General features: G+C 41.1%; 1 protein-coding gene and 1 long non-coding RNA gene across 2 annotated transcripts; one reads left to right on the top strand and one right to left on the bottom strand.

Annotated features, from left to right (window-relative positions):
- Positions 1–5,861: 5,861 nt before the first annotated feature.
- On the bottom strand, positions 5,862–7,088 carry LOC127127840 (uncharacterized). The gene is made up of 3 exons (XR_007805482.1): positions 6,939–7,088; positions 6,651–6,775; positions 5,862–6,405 (listed from the first exon to the last, which is right to left on the bottom strand). It is a non-coding gene; the product is annotated as an uncharacterized LOC127127840 (long non-coding RNA).
- LOC127127839 (uncharacterized) lies at positions 6,967–18,654 on the top strand. The gene is made up of 3 exons (XM_051057117.1): positions 6,967–7,109; positions 14,346–14,400; positions 17,146–18,654. Exon 3 carries the CDS (start codon positions 17,210–17,212, stop codon positions 17,885–17,887), a length of 678 nt encoding a protein of 225 aa, XP_050913074.1. The 5' UTR covers positions 6,967–7,109; positions 14,346–14,400; positions 17,146–17,209; the 3' UTR covers positions 17,888–18,654.
- Positions 18,655–24,275: the final 5,621 nt, after the last annotated feature.

The raw sequence follows: 24,275 nt of genomic DNA, 5'->3' as shown, positions 1-24,275 counted from the left end.
AGTGATGGAGGATGGAGAAAATGGTGAAGAATGGAGCAAAGGGATGATGGGCTGGTCATCATCGCCATGATGACCGTCATGGCTCTGGAATAGAACGTCATGGTCTGGGTGGTCAGTCTTGATGCGCGGATTTGAGTTTTTAGTGTTGTTTCGAAGCGTTGGAAAGCTAATGCATAACACTTTTCCCCAGTAATATTTTAGGGAGCTGGATGTGAATTAATGATATGAATATAATTTTTTCTTTAGGTGAAATGTTGTGAATGTGTGATTTATTCAAGATGAATTAGTATGATGATTGATTATTAATCATGTGGAGAGTACATAATCTTTATTTATTGTGGTGGTAGTTTCAAAGAAGGGACTATGTTGTTGTTATGTTGCATGTTGTTTATGGTTCAAAGGGGAATCATAAAAATATGGTTGTTATTGTTGCATAAATTGTATGACATACTCTCATACACCAATTTTGTCATACCTAAATTATTTCATATTTATCTGCTTCACATTACTTCCATCTGCACCATTCACCATATAACTTGGTCCCCATGTTTTGTAGAGGTTTGGGCTCATAATGCAACAGTAGTACCTCATGATCCATATTGCATCTGATCCTCTAAGTCACAAGCCCAAGTATGTCTATTAAACTGGATGATTTTCATTGTTACAAATATTCCATTTGTGTTTTCCTAATCATTGTCATTATGTTTTAACCATCATCATTTTGGTGATGGTGATGTTGTCAATGTGATTTAATCATCATTCTTTTGGTGATGGTGATCTTTGTTATTGTGATTTAACCATCATCCTTTTGGTGATGGCGATCTTTGTCATTGTGTTTTAACCATCATCCTTTTGGTGAGGGAGATATTTGTAATTATGTTTAACCATCATCCTTTTGATGATGGTGATATTGTCAATGTGATTTAACCATCATCCTTTTGGTGATGGCGATCTTTGTTATTGTGATTTAACCATCATCCTTTTGGTGATGGAGATTTTCGTCATTGTGTTTTAACCATCATCCTTTTCTTGATGGGGATCTTTGTCATTGTATCTAACCATCGTCCTTTTGGTGATATAGAACTTCATTGTTGATCTTACCATCATCCTTTTAGTGATGACAGACATTGAAGTTTTATTAGTATCAACTCGAGGATTGATATTGATTCAGTATCCTATTAAACTTGTTTCCCTGACATCATTGCATTTCATCTCTGCATTTAAAAAGATAAAATTTTGGGTTCTTTTTGTATCTAATTTACTTCTACTCTGAAAGCATGAACATTGTGGCATATCATCTTCCTGTGATTAAGATAATTAGATATGGGAAACTTTCATATCCCAATCTTGTCCTACCTAAATTATTGCATTTTTTTCATTTTTATATGCTTCACATTACTTTCATCTGCACCACTCACCATATAACTTGGTCCCCATGTTTTGTAGAGGTTTGGGCTCATTATACTACAGTAATACCTCATGACCCATATGTTAGAACAAGATTTGGTTCTGCATCTGGCCTTTAGTTTTGAAGATGACAATGCATTGTTTCTTAGAGAATTTTTTTGTACACTAATGGTTTTTATCTAGTGTGTAGCTTTTGCTAATAGGTTCTGACTCAGAAGCAATGACATGTGACGTCATCAAATTCTGGAATCAACACACTCTGACTCTGAGGAGATTCAAGTGCTTTACAAGATGATGCCAAGTTCTAGAAAGCTCTTAGAAAACGGTTCTGAGGAACGTTCGTGTTAAAGCTTCTGACTATAACTCTGATTGAAGAGCCTCTGAAGGTTCGTATTCCTTCAAGATTCTGCACTCAAGTTCTAAAGATTCTGAAGAAAAAGATCTGAAGACAATGAAGACCAGGTTCTGAGGAACTGTTTCAAGATTATGAAGATTAAGGTTCTAAATATTCTAATAACTTTTATCTTAATCCTTCTAAGCATGCTTCAACATCATTTCATCAGAAGCCTCTGAAGATTGAAAGATAAGGTCAAAAGGTTTTTGCTTCAGGAAAACAGTACACAGTACAAGATCACCCTTTCTTCCACTATCCTGATTTTGTTGGCTAAGGACAGTACTATTATACCATTTTGCCTCCCATACAAAACTCTTTATGAAAGGAGACAACTGCAATTCAGTATTCCAATTCTACCTTCCAACGGTTCTTTTATATTCCTATATAAAGGAGACTTGAAGATTAGAAGAAGTTGCTAATGCTTTGATAATGCTACTAGACACACTCTTGCTGAAAAACATATTAATTATGTGTATAGTTTTGTAAACACAAAATATTTTTTGCTTGTTATTGTGTGAGATATATTCATTGTATTAACTTGTGTTAATCTCCTTTTTAGGAACATTCTTTGTAAACACAACTTGTAAATCTCAAATCTATTTGAGTGGTTTCCTTAAATGACTAGATTTTAGTCAGATAGACTCAAGGAGACAAGGAAGGTTTGTCTTTGTGGTATCTATAATCAGGGTTTGGTTATAGTGGATTAATTCCTTCTTGAGAAGGAGAAATCACCTTGGTAGGATGGACTGGAGGTAGCTTCGTTAATAGCGAACCAGTATAAAAATAACTTTGTTATTTTTCTTATTCATATTGTTTCCTTGTTGATTTGATTTTGAAAAAGATTTTGTTTTTAGAAACTCAATTCAAACCCCCATTTCTTGTGTTTCTTGCCACCTTCAGTTGGCATCAGAGCTTCGGTTCTAGTCTTGATAAGATATCAAACACTTAACAGTGTTAGATAAAGATCCAGTGTGAAACACAATGGCTTCCATTCCACCACCAATTTCTCAAACAAATGGTAGAGATTATTACAATTCTAAACCTCCAGTTTTTGATGGAGATAGACTTTACTATTGGAAGGATAGAATATAAAACTTCTTTCTAGGTCACGATGTCGATCTATGGGATATGGTAGTTGATGGTTACGTACACCTAGTAGATGCAAGTGGTAATAAAGTGGAAAGAAGAGTGATGACTGATCAATAAAAGAAAGATTGCAAGAATCATCACAAAGTAAGAATCATCTCGCTAAATTCTATTTCATACACCGAGTATGAGAAAATCATCAACAGAGATACTGCTAAATCAATATTTGATTCTCTAAGGATGACACATAAAAGGAATCCTCAAGTAAAAGAAACCCAGGATCTTTCCTTGATTCAAAAATATGAAGCATTCAAGATAAAGGATGAAGAAATGGTTGATAACATGTTCTCAAGGTTTTAGACTCTTGTTGCATGACTTAAGGTCCTGGACAAAGGGTATTCTATTGCTGATCATGTTAAAAAGATCATCAGAAGTCTACCTAAGTGTTGGAGACCTATGGTAACAACTATGAAGTTATCAAAGGATCTCAACAACACTTCTCTTGAAGAACTGGTTAGTTCTTTAAAAAGTCATGGGAATGAGTTTGAGGAAGATGAGCCCAAGAGAAAGAGCAAGTTTGTCTCTCTGAAGTATTCAGGAAGATCTGAGAAGACTAAAGCTCTTTAAGATGAAACTGATGAAGAGTGTGAAAAGGAATGGGAAGAAGAATATGAATTGTCTCTTTTGTCTAGACGTGTTAATCAACTCTGGAAGAAAAGGCAAGGAAAATTCAGAGAACAAAGAAGGACAAGTGGTTGTTATGAGTCCAATTTTAGATCCAAGAAGGCTGGAGTTGGCAAAGAACTCACGTTCATTAAGTGCAAGGAGCCTGGCCACTTCAAGAATTAATGTCCCAAGTTAAAGAAAGAAAGGCCCAAAAAGAACTTCAGAGGCAAGAAGAAGGGTTTAATGGCTACATGGGATAATTCAGAGTCCTTTGAAGATTATTCCGAAGAAGAGCAGGCTAACGTGGCGCTGATGGCTTGCACATAAGCTCATGTAGAAATGATTCAATCAGAGTCTGAGTCTGAGTCAGATTCTGAAGAGCTATTTTCTAAACTATCTCGTTCTGAGCTTGAATCTAGTTTATCAGAAGTTCTGGAAAAGTATCAGAATCTTATGGACAAATACAAGGATCTGAAAAAGATTAATGTATATGAATCATAAGCTTACTGTAAGCTTCAGAAAGGCTTTTCAAGTTTAAGTGAAGAAAATGTCATTTTGAAAAATAACAAGTAAGTGCCTCAAAGCAGGAGTCTCAAACCTAAAAAGAAAATTATTTCTAAAGCCTTTACAGGTTTTGGAGATTTCATAAAGAAACATGATAAGTATTTCCATAAATTTCTTGCTAGAAGACTGAATAGAAGTATGATGGCTTCCATGATTTATGGTGTTAGCAAAAATAGGACAAGGGGTATTGGCTATGATTCTGATGACGAATTTGATTATGAAAAAGATGACAAGCCAAATACTCTTGAGTCAAATTTTGTTCCTTCTGGGAAACAAAATGATGTTAGGCCTAAAGGTAGAATTATTTATAAACCTAAGGCTAAAACAAAGCCTCATGTTCGTTTCAATTATGCATACATGTATAGATATGCTGCACAGAAGTCCAAGTTTGTTAAGAACTCTGGGAAGACTAACTCAAAAGGACCCAGAAAGATATGGGTACCTAAGGATAAAATAGTATATGTTGCAGATATCCTTAGCAGCGGAGTTAAAACACTAGTCATGGTACCTGGACTCTGGATGCTCGTGTCACATGTCGGGAAGAAGGAATATGTTCTAAATCCTGGAACTTAAGCCCTAAGACATCGTCAGTTTCAGAGGTGATCATAAAGGGAAGATCATTGGCTCCGAAAATGTAGGTAATGATATACTTCCTTCCATTACTATTGTTCTTTGATTTGAAGGATTAATGCATAATTTGTTGTCCATAAGTCAATTAAGTGACAATGGTTATGACATTATTTTAAATCAAAAGTCATGTAAAATTGTCAGTCAAAAAGATGGCTCAATTCTTTTTGATGGAAAGAGGAAGAATAACATTTACAAGATAAGACTTTCTAATTTGAAAAATCAAAATGTAAAATGTCTTATGTTGGTGAATGAAGAGTGTCATACCCCAAAATTTGTCCTCCCTTTCGCTTTTTTGCCTGACTGTAACTTGATATCCATCTAACCTCATTCATACTCGTTCATGTGCATTCATTCATTCATCTGCGAACAGACATCATGGATTCAAGGTTTGTGGTTGATAAAATCAGGGTCGAATTGAAGTTTGTGGCATTGCACATCATATGGATTGAAATCCTAATTCATGGCTTTGCTATTCGGGGATCTTGTGTACGAACTGTTGTTTGGTCGATGTTCACCTGAATTGATTCATGGCATTGACATAAGTCGTTTGTTCAGGATGTTGTGGCCCATATTCGTTTGTCCAGGAGAAAGTACAAATTTTTGCCTGTGTTGACTTTTTGGTCATCCAGTTGACCAAAGTCAACCATCAACCTCTGAACCTTTAATCGTGTGATCCGTAATCGTCCTGTCATTTTCGAATTAATTCTAGAAGTTTTAAGTGAATTTTTAAGGTTCAAATTGAATTTTAATTCGAAGCTCGGTCCTTGAGATTCAAATTGACTTTTGAAAATTAGTTTGATTTCATAACCATTTCATCATTTTTTTTAGCCGATTAAATTTTAGAAAACATTATTTTTAAGTACAAATTAATCGTGACATTTCTTTTGTTATTAGGATTTCTTGATTTTATTAGTGACCCATTCTAAATCCATTTAAAATGTTCATAATCCAAATTCCAAATTAACCAAACCCATATCCATTTCATTATCCAATTATCCATTTTTAAAACCAATTTCATTCGTATCCATGTCAACTCCACTTGCCAATTTTAATCATCCAATTATCCATTAAACCATTGATATTCATTTAATCCAAATGTCCATATTAATCCACATTTTCCAAGTTTAATCCACATAAACCATTTTTATTCACTTCATTTCTTCTAATTCATTTTTCAATTAATAATCCTTTTTTTTCATCCATAACACATTTCATTATCCAAAACATATTATCCAAATTCATCTTCATCAATCCAATCCGCCAAAGGCACATCACCGAAAAGCCGCAAAAAGACATTCCAAAACCAAGTGCAGCCGCAAAAAGACATTCCAAAACCAAGTGCATATTGGAGCTGCAAAACCATTCAAAAGTTGCAAGGTTATAACATCCATGCAGCTAACACGTTCAAACACCGTCAGCCGTTCCAAGAGCAAAACCGTTCCAAGAGCAAAACGGCTGCAAGCAAACGCTGCTGCACCAAGCACGCTTCATTGATAACAAAGCCGAAAGCCAAACGGCTACAGCCGGCCAAAACAAATGGTGATGAAAGCTACTGCACAAAACTACCAGCTTCAAACAGCTGCGAAATTAAGGCCACAAACGGCGTCGCATAGCCAAAAGCAAATGCTACAATTAGCAACACCAAATGCAGCTACAACCTGCATAAAATGAAAATATGAAAAAGTTGCAATGCAAAAACGCACAACATAACGGTAACGCCGGCAATAAAAACCATTTTTAACCTGAAACAAAAATCCTACAAACAGAAATGGACAGTTTCAATTAAAAACTTCAACTAACAATGAACCTACATATAAATCCATAACAGAAAATTCATAAAAACTAACTTCTAACAACCCATTCTAACTAACAATGAATCTCTAACCAAAATCTAACCTCTCACCATTATAAATTGACGAGTTTTCTCTCTTGAACCGGACTCGGAAAAAACGTCCAGAACTCTCCGTCCCCACTCATCTTCATCCTAGCCACTGGTTTTCATTGGTGCTGCAACAGAGCGTCGCCATCCTGCATCAAAGAAATTTGACGTAGCATCAGAAGAATCCACGCCTCAATCTTGCAACCGCAAACGCGACAATGGCATAGAATCGACAGTTCAGAAAAAGAAGATAGAGGAAGAGCGCTTAATTGAAGAAGAAAGACAGAGGAGATAAAAAGCGCGAATCCATACCTGTTCGAGTTGAAGATAAAATCTGGTGAGCCTTCGTTCGCCGTCGTCGACACCTTTCGTTATCTCCTGCTGTTTGCGCACGATTGAGGAGGAACAATGGATATGGTATTCGCACCTCACCAACGACACGACTTGAATTGAACAAGAGAACTCACAAATGACGTCAAATAGGTAAGCCTCGATCTCGTTTTTTATATAATTTTTAAGCGTGCATTAATACGAGTCAAAGCGAGCTTCGAATTAGAGATCCAATTTCGGATTTGGATTATTCCTACCGATACGGATTAAGTCGGCGGCGCCGCGACCTGTTCGCCGGTGTTGGAATTCGTTCGCAGAGGGTGGAAAAGCATCCACCGTATTTCGTGTTTTTTCCACCGCGACGTCGTTAACAAGTGAAGGGAGGCAACAACAAGGTTGAGGATCCGAGTTAGGTGAGTGAGAATTCCGCCGGCGGCGGCGATTAACTCCGGCGTGACGGAGTCGTGGGAGCAATTGAGGGTTATTTGGGATGTACCGTAGTTGTGGCTTAAGGGATGACTTGGGCCTTAGGCCCAATCTCCCTTGATTCTTTTCAGGATTCGCACAATGCACACCCTCCGAATCCAGTACACCCCCCGCCGATGGGCTTTTCCCAAACAAGTCATCAGGGCCCATTTCATGTTAATGGTGTGTTAATTACATGTTAGCTAGTTTTTAGAAATAATGTCAATCAGTTATAGGATTAGTTAGTAATAAGTAGTTTAATTAGGGTTCAATGGCATGATTAGAATTAATTAGGCAATTAAAAACATTAGAAATAGTATTAGAAATTTAAAATTAGATTAGGTTAATATTGGATTTAGATTAGAAAATATTAGTTTAGAATATTATTTTCTTTAGGATCATAATTAGGAATTAATTCGAAATCATAATTTTAGAACTTTAGAGTTTAATTAGAAATATTAAGTCTTTTAGAATTTTAGAAAGTGAAAATATGAGATTTTAGATTAGGATTAGAGTTTATTTAGACCAATTAGAAATAATTGTAGGATTAGAATATATTAGAAATATTTTTAGGTATATTAGAAGTAAATAGATTTTCACTTGATAACATTAGAAACTAGAAATATTTAGGGTTATTAGAAATTTTGGAATAATTAGATTTAGTTTAGAATTTAATTGACTTTAGATTAAAATCTCATAGGTAGAAGTTTAAATGAAAATATGAAAATGATGATTTTGCCCTTAGACTTAGAAGTAGGCTAATTTTACATGCTCCCTTAGTTTTAGAACTTGTTTAAATTTTAGAATTAACTTTCACTTGAGTGAGGTTATTTCCGCGCTCCCTTGTACTTTACATGTATCCCCTCCCCTTTCCGATGTACGCATTTACTTGTTTTCTTTTATTGCTTTATAGTTGCTCCTTAGGCATTAGGAACGTTCATCCATTCAAAATCGATAATCAAACCCTTGATCCAACGTCAAGCGGTCATTTCTTAAATAAAAAATAATAAGCAAACCCTTGATCCAACGTCAAGTGGTCTCTTTTCTAAATCAAACTCAAATATACAATAAATGGCTATTAGGATCGTAAGTCATGAGCCTTAAGCGATAAAGAAGGGATGAGATTGGAGCTTTCCTACACTCATTCTGAATGCTTCGAACACAAGACGTTTGACTTGGTTTTTTGAGGTATTCACCTTTATCCATAGTCTTTAGTGCAATCCGAAATCAATAACACTTTATCAAAAAAGCATAAAAACAATTTAACGCGTTCAAACCTTTTGTTTGAGCCTTAGGGCGACACAATCGAAAACCCTTCTTCAAGGTAATAAAATCAACAAAATAAACAAACAATTTCAAACCCATGAACTACGAAGGCTCTGATTTCTCACTTTAACAAGTGGGCATACGTAGGCACGAGGATCCATTCCTTGGCGAGCACACTAATTTAAAATCTACCTCCACTCCGTAATCCTTTGGCAAGCAAACATTCGATAAACAATACACATGTAAGCGCAAACATCCTAGATGGTTCCCATGGAGTACCATGGATGTGAGGGGTGCTAATACCTTCCCCTTGCATAACCGACTTCCGAACCTGTTCGTGGTTGCGACGACCATTCTTTGGGGTTTTCTCGATATTTTCCCTTTCCTTTGGAATAAATAAAAACCGATGGCGACTCTGTATTTTTCGCGTAGCGACAACTGGCGACTCTGCTGGGGACACCTCCCTAAGCAAGTCAAGCCTAATTTAGGCTGCTTTCTCGCATGTGTGTATGTTGATCCTTTTGATTGCTTGCCTTAATTATTGCCTTTTGCTTTAAATTTTGTGATCTAGCATATGGATTCCATGATTCTATGATACCAAGTGGATGGTACTCCGATTGCAAGTAACCTTGTGGGAAAGACTCTCTACCCGAGTCTAGAGTGCAAACTTGAGATAGGAGAGGTTGAGTAGTATGGGCTGTAGCACCTCAAATTTGCACCTCCCATTTGTACATTCATTTCATTTTTAGGTTATTAACATTTGCATATCATCATGAGCATGCATTTCATCTACACAAGCAAGGTTCAACACAAGATGGCAGTGACTTGAATTCAGAACTTTATGTTTATACTTAGTGGAAACTGGAATCTCTCAGCAAGCTTGGGATGGCCCCAATCAAACCCTAGCGTGGAGATGCTTGGGCATTGTGCTTAAATCTGATGTCAATGGTGGTTTCTTGAAGGATCAAGACCTTGATTTAAAGGTCCTCACTTGGTCGTGGCTCCATAAATCCTAATCGGGTCAAGCCCCTTTTATGTGGCCTCCTAACCCTAGTTTCGGCTGGCACATCATCATTCAGGATGCTTAATCTCCTTGTTTGGTTAAATGGCATTCAACAACTTCTTGTTCCTAGTTCATTCAAGTGAAGAAATCCCATTCATTACATGATCATAAAGGATCCGTTACATGAAAGAACGCAAAGAGAGGTGTGTTAACCAACAGTTGATTTTTTGGTCAACAATTGACTTTTTGGTCAACTTTGACCAAAGTCAACCCAAACCCTTAAGTCATGACCTATGCACATTCAAGCCTTGTCATTCACTCAAGTTTTGATTCCTGTGATTCATCTGAGAAGAGTTCATTGGCCATGTCATGTAAGGCATTCCATATCATGTTTAATTAATCCACTACAAAGTCAAGTTTTGATTCATGATAATTACAAGTATCCATTCATGTTCAAGAATTAATTTCAAGTGTCAAGATCAAGTCAAAATCTCACATTCATTCACAATCATTTACAATTCATCACAAATGTCCAAGCATTAGGGAAAATACAAAAAAATAAGCTTTAACCGATTGTTGACTTTGGTCAACGGTCGACTTTTTGGTCAACTTTGACCAAAGTCAACTCATCCATTTTTAACCATCTCAGGCCTAATCTAGCTCTTTTCCCGTGATTTATCATCCAAGAGTCGTTTTTTGATGGGTTTGACTTTGTATCTTCATGTCCAAGTAACTTGTCTCATTTTCAACTTCATGTGTACCCTGCAATGACTTGGTCTTGTGCTTTTGCCAACCTTGGTGCTGCACTACTAACAGGGACTTGCGTGCACCGAAACCAAGCCTCACAGTCACATGATTTGATACTACACTTACATCTGCCATTTGAATGAAAGAATGCTCATGAGTTTGGTCTAAGACTCACTGATAACCATCCTGCCGTCATTCTGCATCAGCCTGCAAGGAAACTGGCCGGCACACGGTCAAGTAGGAATAGGTCATTCGGTTGCATCCGTCACCTTTGCGCCCTGAGTCTCCAGCAAAACAGAATGCTAATTTTGGACTATGTGAAGGTTCTGCTTAGCTCAAGAAGAAAAGACTGTGTGGAAAAGGCTACATACAATGCTTTGAAGCAAACCTGCAACAACTTGAAACAGCAACACTGTCAGAGTAAGTGCAGTAGAAGCTAAGCGGTGGCCTTGGATGTGTTACCCAGGACGTCAAGGATATCCACGATCTCTCAATCACTTTCAGGATGCCGGCTCGCTTCTACAACGCCTCCAGCATTATCATCTATGAGGTCAAATATATCCATGGTAAGATTAGGCAGCAGTGATAAGCATTCCCACTGTTGTTACAACTGAGCAAAACAAGCCACATTCAGAGAGAAAATGCTAAATCACCGAAATCGAAATGCAGAGATCATACTTACAATGCATTTATGTTAAGGGCTGGTGGTGCTAGTTTGAGAGTTGTTATTGGACCTTCAGAACATGGATTCAATACTGCTTGTATTACTGAGCTTTTCCCAACCTATTCACGCACTGTTGCAGCTCAAGGTGGCATTAATGCGGCATCGGGAAATATGACTGAAGATGATTGGAGGTGGCACATGTATGACACTGTCAAAGGAAGTGATTGACTCGGAGGTCAGGATGCCATCATATATATGTGTATGGAAGCTGCCACGGTCCAACAAAGTGGGAGTTGTACGAGCGGCATGAGCGTGTCGCATCCTGCAATTTCCACGATCCAGCACAGCAGGTTATTTTTGGACAAACTCTGCATAAACAGTCAAATCCTGTTAGAAACCTGCGGTTCAGAGCATCATTAAGGGAACCACCAAGTATGAATAGAAACTTGCAGCAAGGCCATCTCAACCCGAATGCAACCGGCAATGAGGCTTCAAAGCCTAACCTTTGTAATCCTTGGCTTGACCGCTGTAGTGCAAAGCGGACGATGTGCAATACCAATTCCATGACAGCATGTGTCCTGCGAAATTCAAATCAACAATCATCCAAATGACAGTCCAATTCAAATCAGTGATTATTCAAGCAACAAACCAGTTCTTGAATATAAGCTAGTTTGGTTCAGTACGAATATCCACAGTTAGATCAAAGATTGAAGGAAAGTGCAATTAGAAAATGGGGACTTGTGGTAAATCTCACGTGAACTTAATTCATGATTTAAGACTCACCTTCACTTAATGCCAACTGGATGGTGCAGATTGAATCATTTCAGATTTAATTCTCCAATTTGCCCCTTAGATCCTGATATATAAGCTGCAATCATTGCCAATCATTGTTTTCAGAAAATTTTCCCTCTCATTCCAAAATCGTTTTTGCCTTCAATCCTTCAACCTCTAACAAATTTTTCCAGATTCTTCTTCAACCTGTAACTAACCTTCAACCATGCTCATCATCACGATCCAGATTCTTCTTCTTCCTCCATCACCTAATCTTCTTCAACTTCAACCTTCACCTTCAACAACCGTAACAAACTCACAGAACTTTCCTCCACCTTCAACCATTGCAAATCCGTAACCGTAACGGTGATCTCCACCTTCATCAAACCTTCACCAGAATCCAATCTTCAGCCTCAAGAACCACCTTCAATCCCCAATACACATTCAAAAACCATCGCCCTGCAATTCCTACTGAACCTGCCAAAGCCTCACGCCTCCACTTGATTATTCACCTAACTCTCAACCGCACTCTCATCTCAAACAGAAAACAGATAGCAGAGGTAGAGGATAGAAATCGGATCGCACCTTTCGGAATCAATCATCCTCTATTTTCTTTGTTCTTCGACTTCAACCTTCACCACGTGAAATCACAACAAACCGCACCAATCTTCATCGAACCGCAAAACCAAATTTTCAATCCACAGCAAAACGAACAGAAGCAGAGAAGAGGACGAAGAATCGATCGGAAATCCGGCGAAAGATTCGATACCTACACCGTACGGTAAGCCTTCGATCCACCTTCGATGTCACTTCTACCTTCGCTTATTCATACCATAGCAGATCGAGTCGTATTTGGCGATGTGAACCTGTGAATCCGAAAACTGATAAAGGAAACGAATCGCGTTCTCCATTCCGCATCGAACAACACCGACGCAAAGCCCTCTCAGAAGAGCTCAAGAAGAAGGATCGAGCGAAGATCTGAGCGGAATATATGATACCTGTTTTATGAGTTTTCCTTTTATGCGGCTCTCGATTCGTACTTCAATTGGAGATTAAGGTCAACTTTCGAATCGGTTCTTCGATTGCTTCACCGTTAACCACGTCGGAATCGGAGAAGGCAAGCAGGAGATGATGAGAGAAGAGGCCACGACGAACGGATTGCTATCGGATCCCATCTCTTTTTGTTGTTGTTTGCGTCGCAATGTCAACGTCGGTGAGAGGAGAGAAGCGCGTCTAGGAAGTGCTTTTGGAGGAATCACGTTTTGAGCCTGTTTCGATGTGCACAAGAACACCATGAGAGACTGAACTTGGCCTCTCATTCCATTGCCTTGCTTAGCACGGGCCCGGCTTAGGCCCAACCCAAATAACCTCACCTTGCACCCCTGCGAATGGACCTGCACCCCCTCTAATCGATCCACAAGGCCCATTCTGATGATCATATGGTTAGTAATTGTTGGTTATTTGTTTAGGATTAATGGATTGTTAATTTTAGAGGTTAGTAGCAGTATTAATTAGAATTTTAATGGCTGTTAGTTAGAATATATTGGTTAGAATATTAGATTTTTAAGATCATATCTAGGAGTTAATTAGGTTAATATTTCAGTATTAAAAACATTAGAAACAATTAGGAATTTCTGTTAGAATTAGAAATAACTCCAGGAGTAGAATATATTAAAATGCTGTTAGAATTAGCTTAATTTTAGGATTAGTCTAAATAGAGTTTAGAAGCTAATTAGGAATTTTAATTGATAATGGAAGTTATTAGAAACATTAGTTTTAGGATTAATTGTGGAAATAAAATTGATTTTAGAACTAGTTAATTTGATTAGAAATTTTGGATTAACTTTAGAGATAGGATAATATGTTGATTACTGTAATATACTTTTATAAGTATTAGAATTAATAGAGATTAGGCTAATTTTAGAATTCTAGATTTTCATTAGGAATATTAAAAATAGGTCAAGATTGGATTTTAGAAGTTTAGAATTAGTTTAGGATTTAATTGACTTTAAATAGAACTTACTTTCGTAAATAGAAATTTAATTCAAAATTAACCCCTAACTATGAAATGACCATTCTACCCCTAGGCTTAGAAATAATTCAATTTTGCATGCTCCCTTAATTTTAGGACATGTTAGTACTTGATTAAATGAGCTTCATGTGGAGTTTGAGCTTCTGTTTTGGATTTTTTATCCTCTTTTGACCCTAGGCTTCGACCTAGTGGTTTGGACTTATCATTTGAATTGTGATTTCAGGTTCAAGAATACATCTCCATGAGTGATGATGCTCCTTCATTTGAGCTTAACCATTTGTTGTTGTTGGCTAACAGTTGTGTGTTTCGTAGGCCTTAATGGGGGATTCACTTGTGTTCATGGATCGCTCATTGTTGTCTGATTGGATTTGTCTGTTTGTGTGATATTGACTGTTGATTGTTTGTTTGAATTGTGTACTGACTGGTTAGCTATTTACACAGGTACATTAAGTTGCTAATATTGCTTTGCTTTGCTTGATAAGCAATTTGCACTGAGGTATAACTTTCTTAACTTCATGTAGTCTGGAAGACCTGGCCTGTTACTTGGCCAGGCACCTGTCTGAAGTCCCCCTTTCGGGGCAATGTTTGTGATTGTTTATACTTTGTCCCTAAGCAGGTAAAGACCTTGATTAAGGCAATTGGTGGATCATAGAGATATGCAGTCTATCTCCCACTCTTCTGTTGAGTCGTCCCTCTGCTCACACTACTTGTGTTTGATGCATTGGGACACAAACCCAAGATCTTGTACATTGTACAGTCGAGTCTATGTCCTGAGCGTAGAAGGGTCCCCCCATTCTGGACCCACGCTCCCTTGTCTGATGCTCTCTCTGACCTGAGATAGAAGCAATGAGGCACACCCCTCATCACCTTTCATCTGGCTTCACCTTAGCCCCTCAATGGCAAGGTTAAGAGCTAACCTTACCCCGATACAGAGGCTTGTTTGTTGAGGTTGATATGACCCCTCGACTAAAGCCTAGCCCTGATGTTTGAGCCCCTTGTTGGTGTGTTTATTTCATGCTGTATATGTTTGTGTGGTGTGATTGTATCCCCTAGGTTTGCTAGACTCCGCGTAGTCTCGTTTGCATGACAATTAAGGTAGCACGGTTCCTTCGTATAGGACTTCCTTTCTTGCTTGAGCTTTCCTAAAACACAAACAAACATTATCCCCTCTTAAGGATACGTCAACTCCTTTTACTACAGGTGAGTAAGTCTCCAAAGGTCGAGCATCCGGTAGATTGCGTAGTGACGTTGTCCACTTAAAAAACACAAACCAACAGGAATAGTTTAGCCGAACTACGGCAACTCTGATTCTCATGTCCAGATGAGATACGTAGGCACGAGATGCGATGTCTTGTCGAGTTTGACTAACGACTAACACTAATTCTTTTCTCTCGCCCTCGTTGCGATTGAGACCTCCCCTTTCTCTTGCCCTAGTTGCAATCGAGACCCTTCTTCTTGTTGTGTGCTTGGAAGCTGATGTAAGTCCATCGAGTGGCATTCGGGTTCCAGTGTGTGTGTTTTGGTTCGGATGCTGATGTAAGCCCAGTGATTGGCATTCAGGATCCACGTTTGCCTTCTTGTGTGTGTTTTGGTTCGGATGCTGATGTAAGTCCAGTGATTGGCATTCAGGCTCCACGTTTGCCTTCTTGTGTGTGTTTTGGTTCGGATGCTGATGTAAGTCCAGTGATTGGCATTCAGGCTCCACGTTTGCCTTTGCCTGTTTCTGTTTGTGTGCGTGTCAGCCGAGCTACGAATGCTCTGATTCTCCTTCGTCCAAAGGAGATACGTATGCATAGGATGCGACATCCTAGCGAGCATGTGTCGTTTCCCCAGTTCGAACTACTTAGACTCTGATGTCTATGCTTGATAGACTAAGTAGGCCCAGGATGCGATATCCTTCCGAGTCAGTTTCAGTCTGTTTCTTGTGTCTCTTTCAGCCAGTTGTGTGTGTTTGAGCAGTGTTTTAGCAACCATTTTCCTTCCCTATTGTGCGTGGATCCCGTCGAGTACGACGGATGCGTAGGGGTGCTAATACCTTCCCTTCGCATAACCGACTCCCGATCCCATTCTCTTTGGTCGCGAGACCATGTCTTTTCCAGGTTTACTTCGAGCGTTTCCTTTCCCTCTTTTGGGATAAATAACGCACGGTGGCGGCTCTGTTGTTCTTGTTTCCCGCCGGTTTTTCGCGCTAATGCGACAGCTGGCGACTCTGCTGGGGACTAAGAAGTCGACCTGTGCTGGTCCTTCTTCCATAAGCGAGTCTCTCCTAGCGCTCTCTAGGTTAGGGCTTTGGTTGCTTTTTGCTGTGTTGTTTATTGCATTCATTGTTTATTGTTTGCATTTATTGTTTGCATTAATGTTTGCATTCATTCATTTTCATCTGTTGTGCTGGCTGTGTTTTCTCTGATTGGGGGTGGGAGTTACTCGAGGTAAAAGGCCCAATACCCAGGCTATGAGTGCAATCTAGGAAACCTAGGAATAGAGTGATTCATGGGAAGCGGGTGGTATGCGCCACTTAGCGGAACATTGACATCACGAGCAGTTCAGATTCTGATGGGGTATCATCGGTGCATACATCTGGTGTGCACATGATGATATTCTTGAAAGGGTTGTTTATCCTGCGTTTCTCTCGACCTTACCCTGGCCTAGATGACACCCGTGAGTGGGAGGGAATGATCATTACAGGTACAATTGCCGACTTGTTGGTGACTTGTTGGTGACTCTTGATGCTGATGGTGACTGTGAATTATGGACATTTATTTCTGGGACGCCGGAGTTCTGTCCGTGGTTTATCAGCGGGTTCCGTTTATTTCGGATCCCCGGGTTGAATTGAGAGTACCGGTTCAGAGGATCTGATTGTCATCCGTTCAGTGGATGTTCCTATGATGATGGTGATGTAATCTCCAGTTCCGTTTATTTCGGAACTCCCCAAGTCGGATTTATGGTGACTCAGTTGACTGTGACTGGTTCAGAGAATGGGTCTTCAGATGACTTGGTGGCACAGCGACCTGCATTCATGCATTTGCATTGGTCTCATTTCGCATTCATCTGCATTCAACTCATGTCTGTCCGTACTCAGGGTCCATTATTTTTAACAGAGATTCAGGTTGAGAGACATCCAGATGTCATTGTTGATAAAATTTTATCTGTCTCGATGAAACCGGAATCCAAGGACAGAATTTTCCTAGTATGGATAGACATTGCATGTGTGAGTCATACTAACCCATTTGCTGTTTTGTAGGTGTCAACCGGTGCGCATAGATCGTTTGCTCAGACATCCTGCTAAGGGCAACAAATCCGGACTGATGGATCCTCCCAACGCCGACATCCTCGAACTGAAAGAGATGGTGAGAGATTTGTTCAGTATTGTGCAAGGGCTTGCCTTGGGACAGAAAGCCATGGCCAAGAGATTGGAAAGGATTGAGGGTTGGATAACCAAGGAGAAAGTTCAGGGGAAGGATCCATCATCCGAAGTGACAAATCCCTCTGACTCTGTAGCAAAGAAAATCTTTGGCGGTGGCCTGCTCAAAAAAGAGGTTGAGTCAAGCAGTTTGCCAGCAAAGAAAGAACGCAGTAAGGATCGTTATCATCCTTATGCTACCGCTGCAACCGCTCCTGTTGGTAATCCACCTGTACCACCGCAACAATCACCACCTCAACAGAAGGCACCGAGAGCTAGGAGCCAGGTGAAGAAGAAAAAGGAGGAGCGGCAGTTTGAGGAACCACCTGTGACCTACACCCTTTTGTTCAGGAGATTGAGAGATTTGGGGTTAGTCCGGCCAAGGATTTTGATTCCCATAGCACAACAGAAGAGGCCTTCACACTATGATGAGAATGCCAGGTGCGAGTTCCATTCTGAGGCACCCGGGCACAATGTTGAGGGTTGTAGGGCTTTCAAGCATGTCGTCCAGGACATGGTGGACTCTAAAGTTATCAGTTTGGCACAGATCATGGATGGGGATGTCAACCCTGTACCCAGGTAGGGTCCTGTAAAGATGAAGATGGTGAAAAAAGTCAAGAAAGGAATGGAGATGACTGAGGAAGATCAGTTAAAGGGTCCGATGCCTACGACCCCAAAACCTCTGGTGCAGGATGGAGTTTTCCCTGTTGTTGATATTTGTTGTGCGGCTGCCACCACAGAGGGGTGGGCATTGATGGGAGATCCGACCCAGAAGACGAAGGAAGTGGAAATGGATAGTGAAAAAGTTGAAACACCCAGTCAAGCAATTAAAACCGTCAAGGTAGAGAATGCTGTTGTTATTGGGAAAGAGAAGACGCTGTCCATTTCTTCTTATAAGCAAGCCCTAGAGGTGGTGAAGAACAAAGAGGCCCGAGGCTGGGGAAGGATCATTGATATAGTGGTAAAGGCAGACATGTTTGGGATTGGTTATCCAGATCAAGAGTCGTCTAGACCAAACAGAGGACGTCGTCCGCCGTACATCTTCGTCAGTGCAGGAATGCTGAATTCTGATCAGGCTTGTTCAGTGAGTGAAGAGATCGACCGCGACCGCGAGCTAGAGCTGTGGATAAAGTCGTGCGTACCAGGCAACTGGAAAGCCTCCAAAATCACCACTGTCGCTCATCCGGAAGTGTAGTATTTCTGTGTTTTGATTTTGTTTGCATGAAAGCCATACGTTTTGCCCGAAACGTACTGGTCCATTGTAAGGGCCACCTCATGTGTCTCATTTTGCAACATTTTGCATCAGTAATAAATGGGTGTTTTTGTGATCAAAAGCGGTGTTCCCTGTTTTTCATTTTTTGCAATTTTAAAAAATAAAAATGGCAATGTTTTTCATTTTTCTTTTGAACTTGTCTCGTTCCAACCACAAAAGTGACCATTCTCCTGATCTCATGGATAACAATTTGGTTACCCCTCTATATGACTTCGACAATCCGATCTATCATGCCGAAGAAAAAGGCGAAGAAGATTGTGATCTGCTGGAATTAGCTAGGTTGTTGAAACAAGAGGAGAAGGTGATTCAACCACACGAGGAGCGAGTCAAGATGGTAATCCCAAGTACCGCCGAGGTCAGAAGGGAAATGAAAGTTGAGGCCGCTTCAGAGGCAAGTCAAAAACAGAATGGTAGCCCTGTCGAAAGAGCAGGTTGATATCTTCACCTGGTTGCATCAAGGTACACCAGGGTGGAATACCCATGTTGTGGGGCACGAGCTACCACGAGAGAAGACTATCCTCTAGTGAAGAAGAAAACCGGCGCCACGGATCAAAGGGCTACGGTGACTTTGTTTCATGATATGACTCATCGTGAAAGCGAATGCCATATTGATGACATGATGACAAAGTCCCAAGCAGAAGAGGGGCATCCGGTGGATCTAGGGCAAATTGTTTGACCAAATCGAAACTACTCAGACTGAGGTTGAGTCTAAATCAGTGCACTTATGGAGTGCTGTCCGGTGAGCTGCCGAGGCTTGTTGTGAGCAAATCAGAGGAATCGAGGACGACCCTGTGAACAAAAAAAAAGAAGAAAAAAAAACGGAAAAAAAAAACAATACTAGAGACGCCTGAACCGAAAAAAAAAAAAGAGAAAGAAATCAATGGTCAGGGGGAATGATGACTGCCAAGGGGCATGGAAAAATGAAAAAAAGAATAAGTTGCAGGAACCTCCGATTCTAATGCCTCCCGTGGAAGGAATAAATGTTGATTTGGTACTTGACAGCCCTCAAGGGGTCTAGGAGGTGTGTGGTGGGTCAGCATGACTAGTCTTGTCGAAAAGAGCATGCAATTTACCTAAGCAAAAAGTTTATCGACTGTGAAACAATACACTCACTGCTCGAGAAAACTTGATGTACTTTGGCATAGGCTGTTCGCCGACTGAGACAGTATGCTGGTTCATACCACCTTGTGGATGTCCAAAATGGATCTGATCAAGTATGTGCTTGAGGAGATAGCGTTGAACGGACGGGTTGCGAGAGGGCAAATGGTGTCGACTGAATACGATATTCGGTATACCTCCCAGAAAGCAATCAAGAAGAGGGTATTGTATGGTTATCTCGCCCAACAACCCATCGATGATTCTCAACCAAGGAAGTTTGAAGTCCCTGATGAGGACATCTCGAGGTACTCAAATCGAAAGATTGAGAGTGACCGATCCCGGAGGAGGGGCCTGACCCTGAATCCGAACGGGTTCTGATGTCTGATGGGGAGAGTTTAAAGTGAGTGAGCTAGTGCTTCCCCGATAACAGTTGAAAGCACCAACGATGGTGGCTGAGTACGAAGTTGGTATCCTGAGTGTCGTACTTCGATACATGCATCTACTGGGGCAACACCTTCCTCATTCAGTATGAGATGGAAGTGATATTGCCTGCTGGAGGCTAGATCTCATTGTGGAGAGTCCAGGTGGACATAGAATTGAAAAAGGCTGAGCAGATAAGGACTCGGTATGACGCGTTGAGCCTGATTGAGGAAAAGCGGCTGACAGTTACTTGTCATGGGGCAGTTGTACCCAGTAAATGAAGCGTGTTGTTAACCGAGAAGTGCGACCTCGTGGGTAGCATGGAAGAGATGTGGTGTCGAAAAGGATCCTTCCTCCTCGACGATCGTGGGGCAAGCGGATAAACAGTTATGAATGTTCGTTCGTGGTCAAGAAGGTTTTCTCTGACAGAGCTTTGTGATCGATGACCACGAATGATGAAGATTTTCCATTCCCTGTGAATGCGGACGTAGTTAAAAGATACTTCGTGGAAAAATTGACCCGCTGGACAAAAAGAATAAGAGAGTCCAGGCAAAAAAGGGCATCCCGGCGAACCAAGAAAAAAGAGAAAAGGTTCGGGCAAAAGTTAGGGATAATAAAAGAAAAGAACTGTATACCCGGCAAGTCGAAAACCCCACAAGGGCGGCTTGGGCAAAAAAGGGTATCCCGGTGGACTGAAACCCGAAAGGGCGGTCCAGGCAAAAGAGGGATTGAAACGAACAACTGCGTCTAGCATGATCGTTTGTGCTTTGGTTAAGACATCTCGGCTAGTCTCCGACAGAGATCGATCGGAAGCGTCTGGTTCAGAAGGCCGAAAGTGCAGAAAGTCCTGAGGACATACGGGGTGTAACCAAGTTGGAACCCGATGAGATCACGGTTTCACATTGCCACTAGGATAGAGTTTTTCCTTCTATGCGCGATCACCTCTTTTCAGGGATTGCTTCATGTGTGTTGCTCGGTTTTGAGCTATCTTTTTTCAGTCAAAAAAATGCGTGTTCAGTCAAATAGTTTTGTTTTTGTTTTCATTACCGCTTTGATTACGAAAACATCCGTTCGTTTTGATAAGAATATTTGCATTTTGAAACATAGAGGTCCCTTCCGATGCATGCTTATAAGATTGAAATCTGGAAATCTTATTCGGAAGTTTGAGTGACCTAGATGTTGAAGCGTTGGCACGCCTGGGGCACGCTTTTATCTAACAATCTCTTGTGCAGGTGCTGTTAGATATCTTCATTCGCTGGCAAGTAGTGATATGAAGCCTTTTGACAAAAGATCCCCACAGAGTCCAACCAGGGGCAAGGGATAGACGAACGATGAAAGGACGGTGAAGGATTACGACGACGATCCTGGAGGGTTAATCAAGAAGACTCTTCAAAGTCTAAAGACTGGAAAGTTTGTATGGATCCCAGGAATTCGATCCTCGTGGGATGGATCAGAAAAGTCCAGATGAGCCTGGGAGTTCTCTAAAGTGGAAAGTCAACATGTGGTAGGATGGTGAACACCAGTGTTCGACGAATCGAAGGGCGGCCCGTGTCCGATAGGCTGTATTTCCCCAATGGGTTTGAGAGTGTCATCTCCCTAGCAGGTTCGAGATCAGTGCCTCCTCAGCAAGCCTGAAGGTTATCGTATCCCCAGCGGAGTTGTGATTCTGAAGCTGTCTTCCCAGCAGAGTTTGTGTTGATGGTTCTCCCCAGCAAGGTCCCCAAGCGGATCGAGTCCGGTGAAATCACCCCCAGTAGAAACAAGCATGGGTTGCCTCCCCTAGCAGGGTAATCGCCAAGCAAGTCCGGGTTCGATGAAGTTCATCCCCAACAAGGTTTTGTCTTTCCCCAGCAGGGTGGAAATTGACGTGGCAATGAGATCCTCAGCACAGTTCCTGGAGTTCCCCAGTGTTGTCTCTAGAGGAGACGTGTGTTTATGCATCCATCATTTAGATAAGCATAGCATATTGCATCATTAGTGCATAGCATTTCCATGATCATGGGGCATTGTGTAAAAAAAAAAAAACTTATGCATCAACATTGCAAACATGGCCATTAGCCCTAGGTAGTGGTGACCAGCCGAGAGTGGGTTGTTGGAAAGAGTTTAGCATCGCGCTATTGGATCGGCTTCAGAGTTGGGTTCCCCAGCATGGTTGAGAGGTCGGTGTTTTCTCAGCAAGCGACTCCTTAGTCGAGTGGGTATCCCCAGCAGTACAATTCCCCTAGCAGGTGTGGGTGTGTCTGATCTCTCCATGTAGAGTCTACCCCTTAAGCAGAAAGTGTCTACCAGTTCCTTCTGCGCTCCCCCACTGAGTTAGATCCTCGTGGATGACGGTTGTTTCCGTTCCCTCCCTAACGGGATGGGTTTTCCCTATTGAGTTCGTTCCTCATTAGGATGAGTCTTGTTTCAGTCTGCCTTTTGGGATTGATCCTAAATTGGCTCACCGTTGGTTGTTTCTTGTCCTTCCCTGGGGCATAAATGAATAGTTGCTCACTAACTGACACTCATTCATCTTATCCTCAGCGGAATTGTGGGCCTCTACCTACAACCCGGTAGTTGTAAGTCCTATCGTTGTTGGCTTCTACCTACAAACCGGTAGTTGTAAGTCCTATCTTTGTGGTTTTCTACCCAACCGGTAGTTGTAAAATCCCACTTTCATCCCCTAGCAGAGGTAACCTTTGTGGTTCATTCTGTCGGTGGGCTTCTACCTACAAACCGGTAGTTGTAAGTCCTATCTTTGTGGTTTTCTACCCAACCGGTAGTTGTAAAATCCCACTTTCATCCCCTAGCAGAGGTAACCTTTGTGGTTCATTCTGTCGGTGGGCTTCTACCTACAAACCGGTAGTTGTAAGTCCTATCTTTGTGGTTTTCTACCCAACCGGTAGTTGTAAAATCCCACTTTCACCCCCTAGCAGAGGTAACCTTTGTGGTTCATTCTGTCGGTGGGCTTCTACCTACAAACCGGTAGTTCTAAGTCCTATCTTTGTGGTTTTCTACCCAACCGGTAGTTGTAAAATCCCACTTTCACCCCCTAGCAGAGGTAACCTTTGCGGTTCATTCTGTCGGTGGTTTTCTACCTGCGAACCGGTAGTTGTAAAATCCCATTTTCATCCCCTTGGTGGAGTTAACCCTGTGTGCTCATCCTATCGATGACTGGTTGCTTTTCCGTGGTTTTCTACCTACCAACCGGTAGATGTAATCCCCTCTTTGCGGTATTGATATTCTTTTCCCCTCTGGATACTTGCCTTGATCAAGCAGTATTGTCCCCAGTGGGTCTTCCCCTTCCTTTTGGATATTTGCTCCGAGTCAGCAACTTTATCCTCTTTTGATTGGTCATCTTTGCATACCTAGTCTGGTACCCCGATGCCTTTCTTTTCGGTCGTTTATCCATCTAACAACCTACAACACGGTTATGGATAATCTTCCATGCGAGTATATTATCTACGTTCTGACGGCTATAGATAATATGTCTCATGCACTCTCTGGTCAGTCCTTTGATTGTTTTCTCCAGCAGAGTAAGGTTCGTATTCCTTTGTTCGGAATCGAATGTCCATCCTTTAACAAGTTTGCCTTTGCTCTCTTCAGGATGATGTCGGTTGATTTATCCATTTAACAACCAACCCGGTTATGGATAATCCTCCATGCGAGTCTATTATCTACGTTTTGACGGCTATAGATAATATGTCTCATGCGCTCTTGGGTCGAAGTTTTGTCCTCCCCAGTCGAGTAAGATTCGTATTCCTTGTGGAATTGAATGTCCATCCTCTAACAAGACTGCTTTTCTAGCCCTCTTCAGGATGTTGAGTGTTTTGGAACACAAACCAATTCACGCTTTGGTCGGTCACCCGTTTCATACCTACAACCCGGTATCCTTGGTGTTCCTTCCCGTTTGCTCGCTGTCGTGACCTTGTTCCCCAGTGAGATCTCCTGCAAGTGTTTAGCCTTGACCTGACATATGTAGATGTCAGTATCATGTCAGCACCCGCGTGTGTTGTTTCTTTGGTGTCGGTAAACACCATCTTTCGGTGCTTTCCCAGTCAGGCGTAGTGTCTGGTCTTCTTTGGTGTCGGTAAACATCATCTTTCGATGTTCGTAACGTCGTCCTTCTTCCCTAGTGAAGATTCCTCCTCTCCGTTGGTGTCGATAAACGTCGAGTTTTTCCCAATTATCCGTTGATGAT

The sequence above is a fragment of the Lathyrus oleraceus genome, chromosome 3, assembly GCF_024323335.1.
Source record: "Lathyrus oleraceus cultivar Zhongwan6 chromosome 3, CAAS_Psat_ZW6_1.0, whole genome shotgun sequence".
Lineage (NCBI taxonomy): Eukaryota > Viridiplantae > Streptophyta > Magnoliopsida > Fabales > Fabaceae > Lathyrus > Lathyrus oleraceus.
The sequence above is the reverse complement of the archived record's forward strand: the minus strand, read 5'-3'. Positions and strand labels throughout refer to the sequence as shown.

Bases quoted from the DNA above. Each gene is read 5' to 3' on its own strand.
- LOC127127839 (XM_051057117.1), top strand. From the start codon at position 17,210: ATGGATCCTCCCAACGCCGACATCCTCGAACTGAAAGAGATGGTGAGA.